The sequence below is a fragment of the Macrobrachium nipponense genome, chromosome 8 (assembly GCF_015104395.2).
Source record: "Macrobrachium nipponense isolate FS-2020 chromosome 8, ASM1510439v2, whole genome shotgun sequence".
NCBI classification, from domain to species: Eukaryota; Metazoa; Arthropoda; class Malacostraca; order Decapoda; family Palaemonidae; genus Macrobrachium; species Macrobrachium nipponense.
The window spans coordinates 52,727,925-52,751,823 of record NC_087203.1 but is presented as its reverse complement, the minus strand read 5'-3'; the positions used below and the strand labels follow the sequence as shown (position 1 = coordinate 52,751,823).

Here is a 23,899-nt window from a genome sequence, read left to right as displayed (position 1 = left end):
TTCAGTACCTTTCATGGGAAGTTGAGTGAATGTTTAAACCCTGTGCAGGGCCCCTTTTCCAAGACACTCATAAATTTTACCAAGTTATACATGTCTTTTCTAATAATTTCTCTTATTTTATTTGTAAAATCATAATTACAGCTCACACAATATCATAACAGATAAGAACTAAAATCAGTAATAAACCTAAGTACGTATATTTATTTTAAAATGTTTATGAGATTTATGGAGATGAGAGATTAAGTAACTTTGTGTGAAGTATAAATTATTTTTTCTGATATTTGTTTGCACTTTTATTGGCAAAATTACAATTATAACTAACATTACTATCATAAAAGATAAGAGCTAAAACAAACAGCAATCACTGGGTATATTTATGAGCAAATAAATAAAAAGACGCCATGGGATATATAGGGGGCAATACAATACGACATCCAAGTCTCAAGGCATGCTGATCGCCGTCTATCCTGTGCTGAGCTACAACAGTTGCCATTAGTCATTTAAGGACCACTGAAGTGATATGAACATCTTTCCCAGTAACTTCATACAATCGCATGGCATGTAATATTTACTTTTGTGAGTTAGCCCGTCCACTCAAAACCTGTTATAGATACTCGTATGATGATGCCTGTCCATTAGGGATTCAACTTTAAAGTGGTGCATACTGAATTCTAAAAGTTTTTAATAATATAATTAAAGTAAGAATAAATAAAAGCCAATGGACAAACAAAAACCATATCCACAAACAGATAAATGAAAGACCATGGTAGAATGGTAGAGAGGCTATGGCACAGCCCAATATTACACGGTCAGAACCTGATGAAAGTCGACTAAATGTGCCACCTAGACAGCACAGCAGCTACAAAATTGGTACAAACACTCAAACCATTATACACAAGGGTTTACTAAATGCCCAAACCGTTACACAGGGGTTTACTGAAGTAAATGCCAAGTTCCCCAAACTACTTAACAGAACAGAATACCTTTATGTGGGAGTAAATAAACTTCCATTTGTGTGTATAGTACTTTTCTTGGCATTTCCTATAATTTTGTATCTCTCAATATAGCATTACACTAAAACCCTCACAATTCCTTTAGGGACGAATAAATAAGCTATTATAATTAACATACATATAGTTTACTTACTGTAGGTAAACAAAATTTACAACACCAATACCTTATAGCAAAAATATAGTAGCTACCAGAAAATAAATGATAATTATACATAATGCAACATCCTGACCAAATCACAAACTCAAAAGCACTTTATACATACCTGAGACACATTAGCACAAGCATACATATTTCCTAATTCACAGGCTTTCAACGAATAATCAAATGCCTTCTGCATATTCTTTTCTATATGGTCCTTAACACCTTGGATAAAAATTCCCGATATGTAATAACATGAAAATGCATTGTTGCCATCACACGCCTTATTCAAAAGTTCCAGCCCCTGAAAACAAAGAGAAAAAAATAAGAAAAATCAAAGTATTAGAAGTACTGCACCTCACCCAATACATTACATTACTTTACAAATTAAATCAATCTGTTACGGAATGTTTGACAACTAATCAAGTTACCCCTGAACTGTAAGTTTTCTCGAACTGTAAGTTTTTCTCATAGCATTGAAGTATTAAGCCTTTAAAAATTATCACTAACTTACTTTCTTTATTACAAAAGTCACTGTTTATTCACTAATTACTGTATTTTTCATAGTACAGTAGGGCCTCAATAATCCCGGACAGGGCCCAGAACCCCCCGTGATAAGTAAATACCCGTTATCCTGGTAACCCCTCTCAAAAATTGCTAAAAACTGCCTACTTTAATAGTTAACCCACCCAAGACCACTATTCCAATGTTTATAACGGCCTACTTTATTTCAAGCACCAAATATGTCTTCAAGTATCACCTTAAACTAAATTCAAGATAGTTTCAAAGTTATTTTACAACATTAGCCTTAAAAATATATGTAGCATACATGCTACTGTAAATATGTAGCCTACTAGTCTATGGATTACAGCTAGAAGCCTACATATGCATGCTCATGTGGGCCTCTTTTCTTCACAACACATATTACCGAATATATTACACGTATTAATCTTCATCTGACGTTTAGGCTTCTTTCCCATAAGAGTAAAAGAATCGGGGCTTTTGGATGCCACATAATTAACTCGTTTACATGGGTACAATTTAAAGAACGCGGCGAACACGACTTCAATAACAACATAAACAAAACGTGGTTAGGCCAGCATTGCCAAATGGGAATGGCAATTTCTTGCTAGATTTTGCTCCATAAAGGTTGCTCTCTTTTTCGATTCAAACATGTTTCTAACATACACAGTGTACTTGTACATTACGTTACATGATTCCTAATAATTTCGAAACCTATTCAGTTCAATTCCTGAAAATAGTTTTGCAAGATTTTGTTCTTTTTCTTACATGATATATCAAACATAGTAGAATAAAAGAAATATTAAACTTAACATTACAAAGTTTTGATGTCAAAATACGTATGCTAGATGTATTTGAAAACAAATGCAAGTTTTCCTGCCAGATGCTGGATTGAAAATTTTCTTGCTAATTACCTCGAGAAAATGAAAGCTAGCATTAAAAATGCGAAATTGGTAACACTGGACTCAACAGATCCATGTTAGTAGTACAAATGATAGTTATTGTATCATTAAAAATATCAAAATAAACCAAGTCGCAAAGCCGATTCTATCCATGTTTTTCTAAACACGTAGCCTAAAAGGAAAACTTTATTTTGTTTGTTTCATCACGCCACAAACCCCTGACAATTCAGAGTACATATGATCATTCTAAATTATTATTTGCTACCAGAATAACAATGATATTGTGTATTGAAAATGAATGTTACATATATTCCCAAACATTATTACTACCATGACTATAACAAAATTGTACTAAAACAATTTCGAAAGATAATCTGCTGTGAACGCTATCATAATTTGATTTTCATATACATACGTACATTTTGTAAGTTGGCTGGCTTCGCATAGATAATAGTTGATTTCACTGATATGAAATTATTCCACGAATAGCCTTTTTATTATGAAGATATGACAAGAATATAGAAGGTAAAAAATGGTTTTACGTATTTCGTTTACGCTTCGGCAGTGACAACTTGAACACAATGATAAACGCTCGATAGTTATGGCAGATGACGTCAGCAATCAGCTGTTTCTCTCTAGAGATAGAGAGAGAGAGAGAGAGAGATTGTTGCCCGATTTGGTTGTAACATTGACAGATATCCATTAGCAAAAGTTGAATAATAGTTGTGCATTGAGAATAATGAACATTTTAATAAAACTGTTGTTTTACTGTGTCTAATCATACTGCATGTATTATTACCATATTATAGTATTATGATATGAACATAGCGATCTACCATTTGCATTCTGGTTTTGTTTACATTCTTAAAATAATCAACTGACGTCGTTTTACCAATATCATCACTGTTTTTAGTTGCCAAATAGAACTTAATTCAGAGATATGCCTATAATATATAACGTGAGAATGGTTTTATTACCTTTATTGTCAGCTAATATCATAATGTGAATCTGTTCATGTATGTTGGTGGTTATCGCACTACAACTAGGTTTAGCCTACTAATGAACGTCATACATATACCTTGAATAGGCTATTTATTATGCAGATATGCCAATAATATATAAGGTGAGAATACCTTTATTACCTTTATTGTCAGTTAATATCATAATGTGAGTTGTTTCATGTGTATGTTGGTGATTATCGGACCGCAGCCGAGGCTTAGCCTACCAATAAACCGCATACGCACCAAGTTTGTCCCGCGATGCTGCGATCCATACCAGCGATATAGCATGAGAAGCGGTCCAAAGAAAAAACCTGTGAATGACTGATTCCGTGATTACTGATCCGCGATTAAGCAATGCCCCACTGTATTGTGTTTGTGACTAAATACCGATTTTTGTGATAAAAATGATATACAGCATAGTACTTATACTAATGTAGTTATGTATCTATTAAGCTCATTCCAAGTTGAGCCCATAACTAAGCATAATACAGTGGAACCTCTACGTACAAAAGTCCCTACGTACGAAAAATTCAGGTTACGAAAACAAAGACAAAGATTTTTTTGCTTCTGTGTACAAAAATAATTCAGGTTGCGAAAGGGTAAAGTCTGAGATTCGCCAAGGCCGCCGAGAACAATTTTGAAACTGGCGCGCCGCCAACTCAGACGACTTGCCACCATCCTCCCGCTCTCCCATTGGTTCCTGATGCTAGTCACCGCCGTAAGATCCTGCTCTCCTATTGGTCAGCATCTGTCCCATCATGCCTCTATGTAAAGGCATTCCTTGACCATTTTTTGCGGCTGCGTTATCGTAAACGCCTGGAATTCGTTTGTGCATATATTTCGTTTGTTAACGTAAATTCATGTTAGTGATTTCGCTTTCATTGTACTGTAACTTACTTTATAGGTGTTGTGTGGGAACTTAATGACTTACGTTATTAGCCATGGGTCCTAAGAATGTTGCTGAAGTTCAAGGAAAGAAGAGGTTTTCTATGGAGACGAAGATGGAGATAATCAAGAAGTGTTAATGTTTTCTGCCATTTGTTAATGTTTTGTAAAGTTTAGTGTTAATGTTTTCTGCCATTTTTAAATGTTTCGCAATGTTAAGTGCATGTTTTCTGCCGTTTGTCCTCCCCCTCTGTCGCCACTTTCAGACATCACTTCACTCAAAAGGTAAGGTTCCACATTTTACTACAAATGTACATACATGTGTACACAGTATTTCTTGTACCCTGTACACTAATACACTTTATTTACAGGTACGGTAACGGTTAGGTTAAGTATTGAATGGTCCAAATTGTTGTATTTCATTGTTTATTGGTCAATTTAGCTTTATGATAAAATTTACTGTGGTGTTTTTGTAGGGTTTGGAATGAATTAGGCAATTTACATGTAAAACGTAGTTCTAGCTCTCTCTAAAGGAAATGTCAGATGAATTTGAAATTATATTACTTTAAAGTTTTTTATGATAAATCATGATGTACAATATTTAAAATATTTGGTCATTATTTTAATTTTATTTTCCAGTCTACTTTCACTGGAAAATAAAATGAAAATAATGAGCGAATATTTGAAATATTGTACAATATGGGAGAGAGAGAGAGAGAGAGAGAGAGAGAATCATACGCCTCTTATACTCAGTATGGGGCACAAACTGGAATGAGCTTGATAGATACATAACTACGTATATATCATACGTATGCTATAAATCATTTCTATCAAAAATCAGTATATGCATGTATCTAGTCACATACACATTTATGAAAAAATACAGTAATTAGTGAATAGCAGTGTTGCTCTATGAAAAAAATCAAATTAGTAATAATTTTAGATATATGGTCCATAGAAAAAATCTGCAAATAGTGAGTTCTCCGTGGAAAAGTGAATATTAATGTGTTCCACAAAAATCCATGACAAATTGGACAGTAAATATGTGAAAATATGTAAAACCAGGGGGTCACTGTAATACTATCCTGAAATACATACCTGTACAGTGAATATTTTCAAATCATCGTACAACAAAGGAAAAGCTAAATCCAGGCAGTCGCTGGTTATCGAGGTGTGTGCGTGTGTGTGTGTGTGTGTTCCTGACAATGTGACAATAACTGAAAATTGCCGATAATAGCCCCCAGCCTCGGTTATTGGCACCGATAGCCGAGGCTTTGCGCCAATGAGCAGGGCAGCGCCAAAAATTCAGTTATGTCATCGCTAAGCAATCACCATAAAACCAGATTGTCAATAACCAGGGACTGCCTGTACTATACGCACTAGGTGCCACTGGGCACGCCAATAACACAGCACCAACATTAGGAGCTACCATACACTCCAAAGCAATCCTATCATCCTTCAAGACCTTTACAAAAGAAGCTAACTGAGAAAGAGATTCAGCAATAGATTTGAACCTCTTACCAATTCTACTCTCAAGACTGGCAATGGTGCTGGGTTAAGAATTAAGGGAGCTGGGTAAAGATTGAGAATTGGGAACAGGGTCAATACCAGTGACAGCTTCAACAACATTGACATCATCATCAATATCATCATCCTGACAGGATTCCTGGCTAATTAAAGCTTTGCTAATCCATCTAGGCAATGCCTTTCTTTCTCTATCCCTTTCCAGTTTATTTAAATGAGATTTCGAGGTTTTCCATTCATTCAAGTTCCAATCTTTACATTCATCACTTTTTATGTCTATTGAACATACTTGTCCCCTACAATCTGTGCAAATATTGTGTGAATCATAAGATTCCTTAGTCAGATGAGTAGTGCAGCAAGGTGCAATACCGAATACTTGAACTACTCAAGTCTGCCATACTAAGTTCAAGTCTGAAATTGTCATTGGAAAAGTCACAATCGTCAACAAATTGTCAAAATCAGCTATAATAAAGCCTAATTTTATCTAACTGTGTCCAAAGGCAATACAATATTGTATTCTTCACCAAAATGATGAGAATACAACATGGATAGAACGAATTCCAAAAATTCAGCTGGAGCTGACAGTTGATCTACAATCATCAGCTGGCAGAAACAAATTGAAGTCATGTTTGCTAGTTGTTCCTCTCCAGCCCCAAAAGGGGTGGGGCTTGTCACCTAGCTGCTAGGAATAGTGCAACTCGTGAATTTTCAAAATTCTAGCTGCCACTTGTAGGGTGAGGTTGGGGAATAAAGGCCTATTACAAGAAAAAATTGCATAAAAATTCCATTTTGTACTTAAGAGAGTGCACACTGTGCCCAAAACAAACTACACATTATGGTCCACCTATGGTATACTCATAAATCCTCAACTCAGAATATAAGTATTTTCAACTTTAAAAATTTTTGCAACTGCTGTCAGTGTTCTCCTAACGTGGGGAAAGCCCCCAAACCCAATTTCCTGTTTTTAGCATAATGACACTGATGATCGGGCCTCCAAGAAGACAGTAAGCAAGAGCAGAAAGACTATATGACATTAGACATATGAATAGGTAAATTTGAACCCACCCAATAAAGATTTCCTGTTTTTAGTATAACCCTGATGTTACATAATAATTCACTATAAATATCACCCTTCAACTTTACACAAAAAAACACTGTTCCACTTTCTGTTATGTATTTCAAAAATATGATATTGTTATGATACAATAAAGTTTGTTCATACTTACCTGGCAGATATATATAATCAAGTACCCACCCACCTCCCCTCAGGGGACAGTGGCATTAGAAAATCTGAATAGAAAATGGGAATGGTTCCTGATACCCGCCTCCCAGCGGCGGGAATGGGTACTAACCACCTGGCCGACCACTGCGTGTGCCGGGAGTTTTGAAATTCTGTCGGACTTCAGAGAATACAGCTATATATATATCTGCCAGGTAAGTATGAACAAACTTTATTGTATCATAACAATATCATTTTGTTCATGACACTTACCTGCCAGATATATATATAGCTGAATCCCACCATTGGAGGTGGGAAGGGACAGAATAGAATGATTTTAGGAAACAAATTGCATGCAGATGATTGACATCTTGGTTCCACCTGTTAGCATAGCTGACTTCGTGATTACTGTCACCCAAGTCGGCTTTTGCTTTACTAGAGTCTCCTGTATAGCTGGTGAGTTCTAGATGATCTGTCAACGGGAGCGTGACCACAATGTGACTAGACCATATTGACCATACCATGAGGGCTAAGAAGTAATATATATCACCACCTGACCAACCTAGCCAAAGTTAAGGATGTTTTAACTAAGGCTTAAGAATTGAGAAGTCCGCCATTGGCGGCGACCCAACAACTAAAATTAACAGCTCTTCCTAACCATTTTCTACAGGATAGGATGAGTGGTACTTCTTGCCCCCAAGATTGTGTCTGCGGACACGTATGGCCCTAGCGAGCCGCAGATCTCATATGTCGTCTTCACATCCCGTCGGGAGTGTGAAGCGAACACAGAGTTGCTTCGCTAAAACGCGGCACTCAGTATGTTACTGAGTGCCATTCTCTGTTGAAATGCTTCCGAGGCCGCGCCCTCACCTCGTGAGCATTTACTTTAAAAGGTTTAAAATCTTTGTCCAAACCTGACGAATGAGCCTCTTTGAAAAAACTCCTTAACAATAACGCCAGGGCGTTCTTCGTCATGGGCAAGTCTGGTCTTTTTACGGAACACCACAGATTGTCCGAAGGACCTCGACTTTCTTTAGTTTTATCTAGATAAAACTTGAGAGTCCCGACAGGGCACAGGACTCTCTCTGGCTCTTGCCCAATAATTTGTGCCATCCCCTTGATCTCCAAGCTTCTGGCCAAGGGTTAGACGGGTTTTCATTCTTAGGCAAGAACGGAAGGCTTAGAGAACACACCGCATTATGTCCTCTAAAGTCAAAACGTCTGATGATGGCTTAAGTCTCACTAACCCTCTTTGTCGTGGCTAGAGTGGTTAGAAAATTAGCCTTTCTGGTCATGTGCATTAAGTTTACAGAAAGGAGAGGTTCGAAATGCTTTGACATCAGGAACTTCAGACTACGTCTAAGTTCCATGCCGGAAGCTTCGATCTAGACAGTTTCGAGATTTCCACAGACCTCAAAGATCGTGAAGGGCTTTGTTGTTCTACAGATCCAAATCTCTGAGCCTAAAGGCAGTCAACAACATACTTCCGTATTCTTTATTAGTTGGAACTGCCAGCTTATCCCATTCTTCAGACGGAAAAGGGAAGACTGTAATGTAATTCACAGAGGTCGAGGTCGAGGAAAAGCCATTCCTCCTGCACTATCTCCAGAAACGGCCCACTCCGATTGGTACACTGCAAAATAGGCAGCACTTCTTTGCCTTGGCAATGACACTTGCCATTAGTCTTGAAAATCCTCTCATTCTGATCAACTTCTCGACAGTCTGAACACAGTCAGACTCAGAGCGGAGAGGTCTTGAGGTACTTCTCGAAGTGAGGCTGTTAGAGTAGACCGACTCTCTCGGGAAGGGTCCTTGGAAAGTGCTCTAGGAAGGACGTGACCTCTGTGAATCCAGCCTCTCGAAGGCCAACATGGGGCGATCAGCGTCATTCTCGCTCCCTCTGACGACGGAAATTATCTTACTACATCTCCCAAGAGTTTGAATAGGGGAAAAGAGACTAAACATCTATCCCCATTCAATACTATAGGATGGCGTCTATCGTTACTGCTCTCGGATCGAGAATAAAGGAGCAGTCTAGAAGAAGCCTCTTCTTCTTCAACATTGCGAAGAGATCTCTGAACGGACGTCCCCAACGTCTCCACAAATCTCGACACACTTCTAAGCGAAGATTTTACTCAGACGTCATTAATTGCTGCCGTCTATCGAGAAGATCCACACGGACGTGCTGCAATCGTGCAACGAACCTCTTGAGGATCGTTACGTTCCGTAGCTGTGCTCATAACAGGCTCTCTCTTGTTAACAGGGACGAAGAGAGTGTTTCTCGATACTTCTAAAGATATGAGAGAGCTGTGGAATTTTCCGAGTTGATCTGGACCACTCGGCCAAAAACTCGTTCTTTGAGGAACTGGAGAGCCAACCGAATTGCTTCCAATTATATTATCTTATGCCAGGACATCTGTACCCCTGTCCGGATGCCTGGCACCCTCTCGCTATCCCCTGAGGTGACCCTTGACCTTGAGAGATGTTCAGAATCATTTCTAGATCTTCGATGCTATTCCAGTTTTCCGGCAGGAAAAACTGGAGAGGTCTGAATTGCAGTCTATTCAGGGAAACAAACTTCTCCAGCGGGAAATGGTCCCCAGCAAACTCATTCTTACTCACCTAGCATGTTTCCTTCCCTAATAAGGCTGCGCTTTGCTTAAGCAGGTGTGCATTATTATAGTGCTATGCCACGGTAGACTCGTACCGAATTCTGTTACCTTGCAATAAACAGAACCGAAAAGGCCTAATATATATCTCTGTTGAAAAAAATTCTCGCAAATCGAAGAAGATGTTCATTCATGCATGCTAGAATTCCCCTCAACCCGAAGCTAAAGTCCGTGATTGTAGGGCAGAGATACGGTTAGACAGTCAATCCCGCAGGAGAGAGAGAGACGTAACCGACCGCACATGGAAGAGAACTAGCTGGTACTGAGTTGGTCTACAGTGACAGCAGCCTACCTTCGCCGTCTCGCACTACTATGCCTGAGTTGCCAACTACTCCATTCTACGAAGGAAAGGTTGTTATTATTATCAAGCCGAAAGAAAACTCTCAAGCAGGCATATTTAAGCGAAACAGAATTTGCTAAATACAGAAGCTGAGTTGGTGTTGTCGTAACAATACCTTAAAAATCTAAAAGGGAAACCGGAAACTTCTGGAAGGTTGCAGGGAGTACCGATTAATTGCACTTAGAATAATAGTCCTTTCAGTTGCCATCCGTAGAAGTAACTACGTTATGCGTATGACTTGAACCATACAGTAGTAATATAACGCAAAGGTAAAATACGTAGAGTATTGTAGTCATTTGGACAGCTAATTCTCTACTTCATTCTATCCTCGACGAGGAAGAGAGAGAATGGAAAACGACTGTCTTCGTTCTCTTAGCCAAGAGAACGAATTTAGTACTAGTCATAGAAAGTCCTCAAGTGAGAGCCGAGGGCCGAAGATGACAGCTCAAGCTTCTTATGTATTTTAGATATAAGACTTCATGGACGTAGTCTACAAGTCTTTTCCATGGACGAGCCTCTACAAATGAATGAGAGCTCTTCCGAATCTTGTCAATGAGAACTTATCCGCTTACGCGATAAAATATTATTGAGATATTTGTCAATGAGAACTAACCCATTTACGTGACAAAGGGTCTATATTTCATCAATGAGGGGTTACCCAGTTAGTATCTTGTTAATGGGGGAAACCCACTTACATGACATAAAATAATCCAGGAATTCAAGCATAAAGTCTTCCCAATTCCCGCAGAAATCGAGGAAAGGGCAGGATTCCTGGTCAGAGACTGGGCTTACGGCAGGTATGACCCTAATGTTCCCCTTCGGCAGCGCAGTCCCGAACGCAGAAGAGGCATTTTATGACACCTAAATCTGCTTAAAGTTTACTAGAGTCGTCTTCTAGATGCCAGCTCATCAGAACCAACCTGACTACCTTATCCATGCAGGTTGGATAGTTATACTAGAGAAAGAGAGTCAGGGCCCCGAGACTGCAGGTCCAGGGCTCCGAAATACCAATCTAGGAGCTAAAAATATCCATCGTCCTGAACAGCCCTTTCAGATGGTCTATCTGGCTGGCAAAATCGTCCTGTGAAGAGGAAGGAACTCTCCAACCAGCTTCCTCTCCCATTTCATATCGGATGCCTGCTATTACGCTTAACCTTGCTGGAAGTAGGGCAAAGGAAGTCTTGCCTTGCATTTTCCTGGAGTTCATCAAGTCATGATTCTTTTGAACGCTCCCTTCGTAGAAAGTGAAGTGGACATCTTAACGACACCAGGCTACTTCCTCTTCTTCGATAAAGCACACTGCGAGAGAGGAGAGCAAGGGACCAAGGGCCGAAACTTGTCAGCAAACCAGTCTTACAGAAGGCATCTTCGTTCGCAGGTTGCGAGTCGCTCGAGGACTCTGTCTCCCTTACGGGAAAAGGAGAAGAGTCCCTAACCGACCGCGAAGTAATGAAACCCTGAGACCCCTCCTCTCGCTATCACCTCGTAAAAGGGGGTCTCCTACTTGAAGTAGGGTTCAAAAACGAAAGTCGGGCATGCTTAATAGCAATTCCGAAGCTTTGCGAAGTTCCGGTAAAGAATTCTGCTGCAGAGCGTTCTGAAGAGTGTCCGATAATCAAACCCTGAGGTTCCATTCGTAACAGGGGTCCTCTATCTGAAAGAGGGTTCGAAGAAGTTCGGGTATGTCTCACCGCCAACTCCGAATCTTTATTAAGTTCCTGTAAAGGAACGTCCTGTGGAGAGTCCTGAAGAGCGTTCTTGCAGGAGTCCTGCCGAACGTCTTGATGTGTAGGGCGCCTATCATTGTGAAGAACGTCTTGGCAAGTATAGGACGCCGAGCGTCTTCAAAAGCTTCCTCGCTAGCGTCCTGGCGAGCGTCCGGATGTGTAAGACATCAAGCGTCTTCAAAAGCGTCCTCGCGAGCTTCCTGGCGAACGCTCGATGTTAATGACGTCGAGCCTCTTCCGTCTTCAAAAGGCGTCCTCGCGAGAGACTTGCCAAGCGTATTGGTACATAGCACACCAAGTGCTCTGAATGGCATCTCAGCGAGGATCTTGCCGAGCGTCTTGATGCATGAAAGGCCACCTGAGATGCGTCATGGAGAGCCGCACGCCGCTCCTGAAGTGCGCGAGCACTATAAGAAGACGTACGGCGACCGTCTTCAAGACGAGCCTTAAGGACCTTCCTTACCTTCTGACAAAGGCGACGGCCGCCTGTGCGACATCTTGCGTCTTTGTATGGCAAATGAACACTTCCTTGTGAGCGTCTTGAAGAGCGTCCTGAAGAGCGTCCTGAAGAGGAGAGCGACGAACATCAAGAGAAGAGTCATGGAGAGCTTCCTGACGTGACGTGGCGGACCCAAAAGCGTCAACACGAGCAACTTGAGAGGCGTCCTTGCGAGGGGCGCGCCGCTCATGAAGCGCGCTAACGTCATAAGCCGATGTACGGTGATCGTCATCAGGACGAGTGTTATGGATGTTCGCAACTTATGACAAAGACGACGGCCACCTGTGTGACATCTTGCGTCTTTGTCACGCTCATCAACACTTCCAGAAACGCATTCAAAAGGATGCCTGTGCGTTCTTGGGTGCGAGGATGTAGAAGGCGACGAGCAAGGAGAAGGAGAAGGAGACTGCCTGACTTGACAAACAGCCTCGAATCCTTCCTGCGGTAAATGTGTTTTGCCCTTCTCTTGGCGAAAACGAGGCCAACCGAGAAGGGCTGATCCTGTGAGAAGACGAGGGGACGCCTTCTTCCTTTTCACAGTAACAATGATAGAGCGATCTGGGCGCTTAACAGCGTCCTGCTGCGATGACGTCCTATTTTCTTTCTGTGGTGGAAAGCCGTCACAATGTTAAGGCGACGATAGCAATCGCATGACGAGGGAGAGAGAGGACGATAAGAGTCCTCCTCTATAAGCTTCTGTTTAAAGGGCGCGAGTCCTTCGAAGAGCTCCAACCCCTGTACGGAGAGGACGCCTCGGAGGACGAGAAGCAATCCTTTAGGATTCGTGCACGTGCACGATCTTTGGCAGCCTGGGAAGCGTCTTCAGGTCCTGCCGAAGGGACGCCAGATTGGTGGGTAGTCTCCGTAACCCTTCTTCGGTTTTCGACTTGCCCACTCCCTGTTCCTGGGAGTCCGACAGAGGTCTAGACCTAGAGGCATTATAGGGGCACTAATTCAACATCACTACACTCACAACACTGATTGGAGAGCGAGCACTTTAGATTCCCAGATTACGGATGGAATCCACCACAACAGAAAGGGCATTACCTCTCGCAGACACTTCCTCTAGGCCCGTAGGCCATACCACAGGGTTAGGCAAAATAAAGTCTACAGGAGGTTAGTAGGTTCATTACCCTGACTTCTGTTTACTGATTCTATCACGCTCTAATTTGCGTACATACGAATCATACATCTTCCTTCGGAATCAGTCAAACATCACACTAATTACATTGATCTTTCAACAAGAAACATGTACACATCGTGCATACTAAGTGAGGATCTACCGAAGGTTTCGTTAGTCTCACCTTACCCCTTGCAGAAAACAAAGTCTGAAACTAGCCGAACTAGATTCAGACATCTTATGCAAAGAAAGATCAAATTTAAATCAATTTATGATAGCGTATGCCTAGCCACAAATCCAAGTTAATAAACCAAAAAACAATTAAGATACTTAAGCGGCAATGAAGTTTCAAAATCTTAAGACGGAGGTACTGAAAACAGTTGTTTACAGTACCGGCGACAGAGAAAATCTGAATAGAAAATGGGAATGGTTCCTGATACCCGCCTCCCAGCGGCAGGAATGGGTACTAACCCCCTGGCCGACCACTGCGTGTGCCGGGAGTTTTGAAATTCTGTCGAACTTCAGAGAATACAGCTATATATATATCTGGCAGGTAAGTGTCATGAACAAAATTCAAAATTTCAAAATATTCAAAACTTCAAAAATATTTCAAAATATTCATAATTTCACACATCAGTGTTGGCAGTTGATATTTTCCCTGCATGTTTACAGTCGGTAGACCCCTGCATCATGTTTTTTTTAAACAAAGCCGTGGCAGCCACTTAGAAAGGACACACTTTATTTCACTTGATAACATGTCAATATGGCTAAATATCATAATAAAACTTTACTAGAAATAATCATACCATATTCACGAATGTGAGATACTATATAAGCGTGAAAAATTACAACAGACATCCAAAAATTCAATTTTCTTACCAGGTAAACACAGATTATAAAAGCAAATATTTCTCATTATTTACCCTGAAAATATATTTATTTTGTATCTAGTGTTTATGTAACCTATATGAAAAATATATTTTTATAATAAAATTAAGTTTTATAATATACTTACCAAGTAATTATTTAGTTATCGATTATGCTTTCATGGCATACTAAATTTAAAAATTTGTGAACAAGTGACTGTTGTGATGTGGGAGTGACAGGCCCCGCCCACTGCAACGGGAAGTAGCGAGCAACTGAAGTCAACGGCATCATTCTTATTTATTGCCATAAGTCCATATGAAAACAGGGGAGGAGGGCAGGCTCTGATTTAGTAATTACTTGGTAAGTATATTATAAAACTTAATTTTATTATAAAAAATATCATTTTTATAAAATTAACTTACCAAGTAATTACTTAGCTGAATCCCACACTGCAAGGGGGTTGGGATGAATGGACTATATACTAAATCAATGCACTATAGAGTGATACAGCTGAACTTGAAAATTGACTAACACTCACACAGTGTTTGTTGCTGCTTACCTGATAAGAGAGCTACAGAGGAAGAGCTGCCTCTGGTGGTGCTATACATCAATGGAAGTCTTGTAACGCGGGAGATGCCTGACCCTGACAAGACATATTACAAAGGATATATGCCCTTGCCCTGGGCGCAGTACCAAAAGAACAAGACCAGAAAATTACCTGTCACTAACCAACCAATGAAAATATACAAAACTACTAACCTGCCAACAAACCAAGTACCCCCCCGCCCCCCCCGGCTCTCCAAAAAAACTCGACATCCTTATAACAAGGAAAAGAGATAGAAGAGAGATATGTCTCTCCTATGCTTCCTCACCCAATACCATGACAGCCACTGCCAACGGACGAAGCGTTTTGCAATTTTCAAACACTGTTTCTATTTCTTTCAAATAATGTGATGCAAAAACCAATTTACACCCTCAATATGTTGATTGAAGAATTGCAGAAAGTGACAAATTGTGCTTGAAGGAGAGATAGGTGACTTTAAGCAATAGAAAGTTCTCCTGTACCAGGAAATGAGCTTTGTTTATCAGATCTCTTATGAAGAACGAGAGTGTGTTCTTGGACAGCCAATGAGAGGAACTCTTGAGAGAACCACCATAGGTTACTTGAAGGTCCCCTGATCTTCTTTGCTCTATCCATGTAGTACCTCAATGCTCTGACTGGGTAAAGGATTTTCTTCTTTGTCCAGGCCAAGGATATCCGTCATGTTCCTATGTGAAAAAAGTGAACCATGGCTTACTAGGATCCTCGTTCTTGGCTAGGAAGCCCAAGGTGAACAAGCAGACTGCATCATCTTAGGAGAATCTGACTCTTCTGTCTATAGCGTGTATCTTGTGCACGCGTATAGCCATGGCCAAGGCTACTGAGAACAGCGCCTTACGCAAAAGGTTCTTGAGGGAAGCGGATCTGAGTGGGCTAGAACGGAGCTACTAGTCACTGACACATTGCTGCGAGACATGAACTTCTTTAGGACTTCCCTGACCAAGCTGAAGGGAGGTGGGAAGAATCATCTTGGGCAGGAGAGAGAGTTCAAGCTGAGTCTTCGACATCAGGAATGAGACAGGAGACGAAGGAGTAGCTGGTGTGAAATAACTAGGATAACTCTCCAAGAAAAAATCCAAGCCAAGCCTTGTAGGCCATCATTTGAGCCAAGTCTTGATCTGTATCTTCATCCTCAGAAGAAACTGGAGAGAGGTCATCAACAATCTTGATGGAATCTCCTGCAGGTGGGGCTTTCCTGATATAATTCAAGATCTCTGCCAGGTGCTTCTTAAGCGGAGCAAGGGAGGGGTTGTCCGATTCAGAAGCTTGGGTCTGCTGCTGATGGGCGCATTGTCCTAAAGCAGAAGGCACCAAGGGTTGCAAAACCATAGCAGGCGCAGGTACGGGAAATACGGGAGTGGAAGCAGGCACAGGTGCCTGTTGAACGGGAGATGGGAGTGCGCCTGGGAGTGGGCTCTCAGGTGTGAGTCTCACAACGAGTGAGATGCTCAGTTGACATGTGACTAGTACAAAGCTTCTGGTGCTTAGGATCCTTGAGACAGAGGAGCACAGGTGAATCCCATGGGCAAGAAGGCAGCTGAACCGGAACAAACACAGACGGTCTACGCCATAGCTATACACAAAGGAGGGTGAGGTCAGAGGTGTTGTTGTGCCTCTTGACTCGGACTCCTAGTCTGAACTGGAGGACAAACGGCACACATCCAATGACATGCCTTTCCAATGGCAGTCAGTTGAATCCTGGGATCTCACAACAGGAACAACAGAGGGGGCAGCAACCCATGGGCAAACCCCATCAGCCTCCCTTGGACCTCTGGTATGTCTTCACCAAGGTGCAGGGAAGCTAGACAGTGACCTTCGTCTAGGAGAACTGGCGGGACGGGAAACTGCCACCTCCACTGGCATTCCACTTGGCACTTTGTCACTACTCACTTTGTCCATCATGACTCAAAGAGACGCCCCTAACTCGGAAACAGAACTTACTACTAGATTAAACTTTTTATCAAACTTACTGTTAATCCTAAATTCTAGATCAATGGCATTGGGTTGAGAAGTATGGGAGCTGAGAACAGGATTAGGAGGGGGGAGAGAGGGGAGGGGGGCTGAGGAGAGGAAAAAGCCTGTTACCAGGAGTAGAAGGAAGCGCTAGACCAGTCTGTCATAGGTCTAGGGGAAGAATCCCTACTCATAGAGGCCCTACTCTTTGCCAGAGGGGCTGTCTTTCTAATCCTGTTCTTTTCCAACTTACCTAAGTGAGATTCCAAAGGCTTCCACTTAGTCTCATCCCAGTTCTTACACTCATCACAGGTAAGATCTTTTGTGCACACCTGTCCCCTACACTTACTGCACATAATATGTGCATCATAACAAAGCTTGGTCAACCGTGTCTTGCAGCCTCCACTACAATAATGAAGGCTGGCAGCGCTGCAATCAGACATAATAGAACACTAAACTAATTGAGAAAAAAGCCAAGAAGCAAATCAAACAATGCCGATGCAACAGTTAGGAAAAACACCAAAGAGGGTACGTCACCGACTTCAGCAACAAAAACCGGCGAACCCTGTCACTCCCTCATTACAACAGTCACTTGTTTGCAATTTTTTTATTTAGGGTGCCATGCAAGCATAACCGTTAGCTAAGTAATTACTTGGTAAGGTACTTTTATAAAAATAGTTTCACTAGTTTATAATATACAATGGATTAGTCTTTCAAATGCCATTCTTGTAAAATTTTATTCATAATAATATTCCTGCAAATCTTTGAAGAAGTCATAATTGTTGATGTTGCTAAGGCTAATAGTTCAACTTACTGTAATAGTCATAAGCCCATGTCTAAAAGGTTCAAACATATGAAGATAAAACAAAGACAGTAATGGCCTTTGGAGATGAATATATTAAAACAAGAACAGTGATGACCTCTAAAGTATTTTTGTAATATCCTTTAATCAAGAAATGTATTGCAACCATATCTGTGGTTGTTTCATACACTTATGACTGAGTTGCCAGATATCACTATCATAAGCTGTTGTCTGAAATGTTTTGAGTATGTTGCAAGACGTACATTTTTTAGTTTCAAGGGATCATTGAATTTTAGTTATTAAGAGTTTTTAACTGTTTTATGTTGAAACATCACCTGAAGCATAATGCTAATAAAAATCTTAGCTCAGTTTATTGACAATTTTGTTCATTGCTTGTATGGCACTAAAAACCAAAAAATGTAAAAAAGCCATAAAAAAAAAAAAAAAGTCTGTACGACCAATCATGGATAAGGTCAAGTTTGCGTTATCTACTGTTTTGGACTGTTGCTTTCCGTGTAAATAAACATACAGTCAAAGCCCCTTTTAGCATTCTCGAGATTTGCGGACTCACCCATCTGCATATTTTCCTGTGGGACCTATCTACAAATAATTTGCAGGACTCGCTCATTCTCGGGTTCTGACACTGATAAATATTCATTAATCAGTGTATTTTGATGTTATTTTTATGACTAAATACATTTTTATGATACAAAAATTATTTACTAATTTCAAATATTAATACAGAGATATTTATTAAATAAAAATTATAATTCTCTCTCTCTTACTGAGATTGGGTTATATTCTTTTGTATGATAAATTAATGATTTACTAATTTCCAAATAAGATTAATGTAAACCAATAATATCAATTCATTAAAGAAAATACTATATAGTGAATTAGTAAGATTCTAGTTTATAAATTAAATATTTATGAAAGAATGAAGGAAATCCCAGTCTTTAGCATAGAGAACTGGAGAGAGGGGTGAGGGTGGAGTTGTCACAAATGTCAAGAAACCTGACAGCAAGAGTAGGGTAGTGTTGCAATCTTAGTGACTCTAATAATTGCCACATCTTGGGGTCAAAGGATATACTCTCTCTCTCTCTCTCTCTCCTACGTCGTCTCTCCTCTCTCTCTGCTCTCTTGGTCCGTCTCTCTCTCGACTCTCCTATCTCCCCCCATCCTTCCCCTCATCTCTCTCTCTCGTCTCTCTCCCTCTCTCCTCTCTCCCTACCTCTCCTCTCTCTCTCTCTCTCTCTCTGTGTTAACCACAGGCTAATCGTTATTTTTTCTGACTAAATACATTTTTATGATACAAAAATTATTTACTAATTTTCAAATATCAATTTATTAATTAATACTGTACCATCAGTTTAATAATATCAAATGATAATAAATAAGAAAAATATTGATTCTCTCTCCCTCTCTCTCTTTGATTTGTATGATAAATCCTTTATCTAATACATAATAGGTATACTAATTATCAAATATTTGTAAGACTTAATATAATAAATAATAATAATAATAATAATAATAATAATAATAATAATAATAATAATGAATATAGCCATAAACTCATGGGCAGTGCCAGTAATCAGATACAGTGCAGGAATAGTGGAATGGACGAAGGCAGAACTCCGCAGCATAGATCAGAAAACCAGGAAACATATGACAATACACAAAGCACTACACCCAAGAGCAAATACGGACAGACTATACATAACATGAAAGGAAGGAGGGAGAGGACTACTAAGTATAGAGGAATGCGTCAACATCGAAAACAGAGCACTGGGGCAATATCTGAAAACCAGTGAAGACGAGTGGCTAAAGAGTGCATGGGAAGGACTAATAAAAGTAGACGAAGACCCAGAAATATACAGAGACAGGAGAATGACAGACGACAGATGACAGAAGAAAAGGAAATGACTGCACAACAAACCAATGCACGGACAATACATGAGACAGACTAAAGAACTAGCCAGCGATGACACATGGCAATGGCTACAGAGGGGAGAGCTAAAGAAGGAAACTGAAGGAATGATAACAGCAGCACAAGATCAGGCCCTAAGAACCAGATATGTTCAAAGAACGATAGACGGAAATAACATCTCTCCCATATGTAGGAAGTGCAATACGAAAAATGAAACCATAAACCACATAGCAAGCAAATGCCCGGCACTTACACAGAACCAGTACAAAAAGAGGCATGATTCAGTGGCAAAAGCCCTCCACTGGAGCCTGTGCAAGAAACATCAGCTACCTTGCAGTAATAAGTGGTACGAGCACCAACCTGAGGGAGTGATAGAAAACGATCAGGCAAAGATCCTCTGGGACTATGGTATCAGAACGGATAGGATGATACGTGCAAACAGACCAGACGTGACGTTGATTGACAAAGTCAAGAAGAAAGTATCACTCATTGATGTCGCAATACCATGGGACACCAGAGTTGAAGAGAAAGAGAGGGAAAAAATGGATAAGTATCAAGATCTGAAAATAGAAATAAGAAGGATATGGGATATGCCAGTGAAAATAGTACCCATAATCATAGGAGCACTAGGGACGATCCCAAGATCCCTGAAAAGGAATCTAGAAAAACTAGAGGCTGAAGTAGCTCCAGGACTCATGCAGAAGTGTGTGATCCTAGAGACGGCACACATAGTAAGGAAAGTGATGGACTCCTAAGGAGGCAGGATGCAACCCGGAACCCCACACTATAAATACCACCCAGTCGAATTGGAGGACTGTGATAGAGCAGAAAAAAAAAAAAACAAAAAAAAAAAAAAAAAAAAAAAAAAATAATAATAATAATAATAATACACAGTTATCACAATATTTATGCATTTCTATAGTGAGTTATTTAAAAAAAATTAAACAACAGGATTTAACCCTGTCTTTTGCTTCTAAGCTGTGAAGCAAGGGGGAGGATGGGCCTGTCAGAAATGTCACATTACTTTGCAAAATGTGACTGATCATTCTCTCTCTCTCTCTCTCTCTCTCTCTCTCGTCTCTCTCTCCTCTCTCTCTCTCTCTCTCGACCTCTCTCTCTCCCTCTCTGCCAAAGGGTACAATGAGAAATGGATTGATAAAAAGTTATCGCAAAACAAATGAGCTTAAGAGGATGAATTTCTAAATTTCCCCTCGGGAGAATTTTCATCATTGGTTATAGAATAAGTGGTAAAAATTTGAGGCAAATCCCTTCCATTATGAGGTAGAAACTGTCATTTACCTCATAATGGGACCTCATGGCATCAGCACTCCCCTCAGGTCATCATTAAAACATCAGTCCATGCAATAAGATGTTTTGTCTGGCTGTTTATAACATCTAACTGAAATGTACACTCTAGAATGATTAACTAGCAACCTTACTTTCCTTCTAAACAAATATATACAAAGTACTATGTATGGAAGGACTTAATCTAAATTTGATGAAGAATAACTTTGGTTGGGTGGGAACAATTCCTTTAAAAATTTTGATGTATCAAATACTATAGCCAAGTACAAAATGTTAAGTTTATTTTTACTAAAGGCAAAAGTGAAAGAACTTCCATAACTGAAATAACAAAACAAATACAACAGAAGTTTCACAAACCTTATCATAGTCCTTTGGTCTCTCCACATTTGTTGGTGTGTTTGACACACACATTAAACCACCATTGAGGCAAGAGTCAGGATCACCTGCTGTGCATCCCTTTAAGTAATATGAATAAGCTTCATCCATATTTTGTTTGCCACCTTTTCCCAGAAAACTATAATTGGCAAACTTATAGCAACTTCTGGCATGATTTGATTCATCACAATTCGTTCGGAAAACCTTAGAAGCCTTTTCAAAATCTTTTTTTACACCCTCTAAATAATCTCCCAACAAATGGCAACCTGAAAAAATAAATATACACACTGTACAGCATGTTACTAATGAATAAACACTTCAAGAATTAAACAACTTCTTGTGCTGAACATTACAATTCAAGTCATCATTACAGCACAAATAAGGTGTTGTTAAACTAAGCTTATAGCCCATATATTTTATTAAATTAATTCTACAATGGGTACCAACACCGTTATTTCTAAGAAACTGCATGTTCACGTCATGAAATTGTCACGAGAATACAATACCTTGGAGAGATCAAGGTTGCAAGCATCAATACATTATGAGCCATCAGCTTATAAACACTAAACACAGAAATACAAGATATTTCAAAGCATTACAGACACAATTTACTTGTTAAACTTCCTGCCTTATAATTTTCATCCACTCCTCTGTCTCTTTGCCTTTTGATTTTCATCATTTGCTCTCAGTCTCTTCCCACCCAGCTGTACAACTTCACTTTGTCTTGGTCTAATTTTCACCTGTCATCCAAGAAGAAAACCTTCCGGCAAACACAGTCATATGGAGGTGAGACTCAATGATGTTACTAGATTACTTTATAAAAACTATATTAACCTACAGAGCAAAGGCCAATGAGATTGGAAACCCATATCTTTCTTATCTAGTGCCTGATTGAAAGAGGCAAGAAAAACTAGGCAAGGGGAAAAAGTGTCACAAACTCTCCACTGAAAGATAGAACATTGAAGGAAAGTTAGCTCATAATTTCAAAGATTGGGAGCAGCAATATAGAAACAGGATCCCCCCCCAAATACAAACCTGAACACTGCTGATCTCAAGAGTACATGTGGATTATAAATTTGGAAGGGAGGAGAAACTCTATGCTTTGTAAAGCACTGGCCAAAGATTTGTAGTGATCTACAGAAAAGTAATGATGTCACTAAAGGAACATTGATTTTAACTCAATCCTAAAAAAAGGGTAAAGTAAGAAACCCCTCCAATTTGGCAGCAATATTCCAAACAAAAGTGAGCAATGATTGAATAACTATGAGAAAGTATACAGTAAAATAAAAATAACTGCCTAATTTCTTATAATTAAAAACTTGAATTACATTCTCAAAAAACAAATTAACCAGAGAAGCCAAAATATCAACAGTATAGTGTCATGATACTATTACCTTGTAAAATGTATATCCCTTCCAGAATTGTCATGTTAGCCCTCTAGTTATCCTATACTCTGAGTAATAGTGATAATTAATTATTTGTCGCCTGTAATAGATTTCAGAAAAACATGTTTAAATAACATAATATGAGAAGAGAAAGCTTTAATTCAAAAGTGGATGTTATATCTGTCAACAGTTAGTAACTGGAAGACTAGAGTTCTTAGTCTTGTTTTCAGAACCTGTCATCACTTAAGAGATAAGGAGAGACTGTCTTCATCATCTTTTTTGTAAACATGTCATTCATATGATTAGCCATGTGCAGTACTGAACCCATATGCTTCACCTTTGTCTTGTCCCAAACCACATGGCAATTGTGCAATGTTTTGTAGTTATATCAGCCATTTCTTGAACGTATCTCGATTGATTACATCATTGTTGTATCTTGGCCCAAAAATGATTTTGCTTAAGATCTCGTAAAACATTTTCAGAAAGTGACATCATATACAACTTTGCTTTTGATCTGAAAGAATTCTTATTATTCTGATACTGAGTAATGTTACCGATTACTAATAATTATGGTAGAATAGTGACAGCAGCCAGAAATGTTATTTTCATGATAAAATAAATTTTTGAACATATTCACCTGGTAGTTATATATATAGCTTATGTCCCCAACGTCACGGCAGAATTTCAAAACTCGCGGCAATCACCGATTGGGTAGTCAGGTGTACCACCTGTGCGCCCTCTACCCAGGTACGTAGAACCATTCCAACTATTCCTCAGATCTTCCATGCCCATAGTCTCTAGAGGGGAGGAGGGTGGGAATTAAATTATATATAACTACCAGGTGAGTATGTTCAAAAATTTATTTTATCATGAAAACAACATTTTCAAATATCTAACTCACCTGGTAGTTATATATATAGCTGATTGACACCTTTGGTGGAGGGTCAGAGACAGCTATCATCGTTGGAATTGACATAAGAGTTAAATAAAAACAAACTTACGGGTTCGTACCTGTTAAGGAAGCTGACTTCAATGATATCCTGCCTCATTATGTCTGCTTTCCTTATGAAATCCAGCGATCCACCCAGGGGGCTGAAGACCTCTTGGAGACTGTCAACCGGTCA

General features: G+C 39.7%; 1 protein-coding gene across 1 annotated transcript in view; it reads right to left on the bottom strand.

The window, feature by feature from the left end:
- Window positions 1–23,899, bottom strand: part of LOC135222779 (cytochrome c oxidase assembly factor 7 homolog) — a 90,699-nt gene that overhangs the window by 25,588 nt on the left and 41,212 nt on the right. The window contains exons 3-4 of the mRNA XM_064261044.1: window positions 21,373–21,656; window positions 1,277–1,456 (exon numbers count right to left, since the gene is read on the bottom strand). Of these exons, the coding sequence (XP_064117114.1) occupies window positions 1,277–1,456; window positions 21,373–21,656 (464 nt within the window). The remainder of the gene's footprint in view (window positions 1–1,276; window positions 1,457–21,372; window positions 21,657–23,899) is intronic.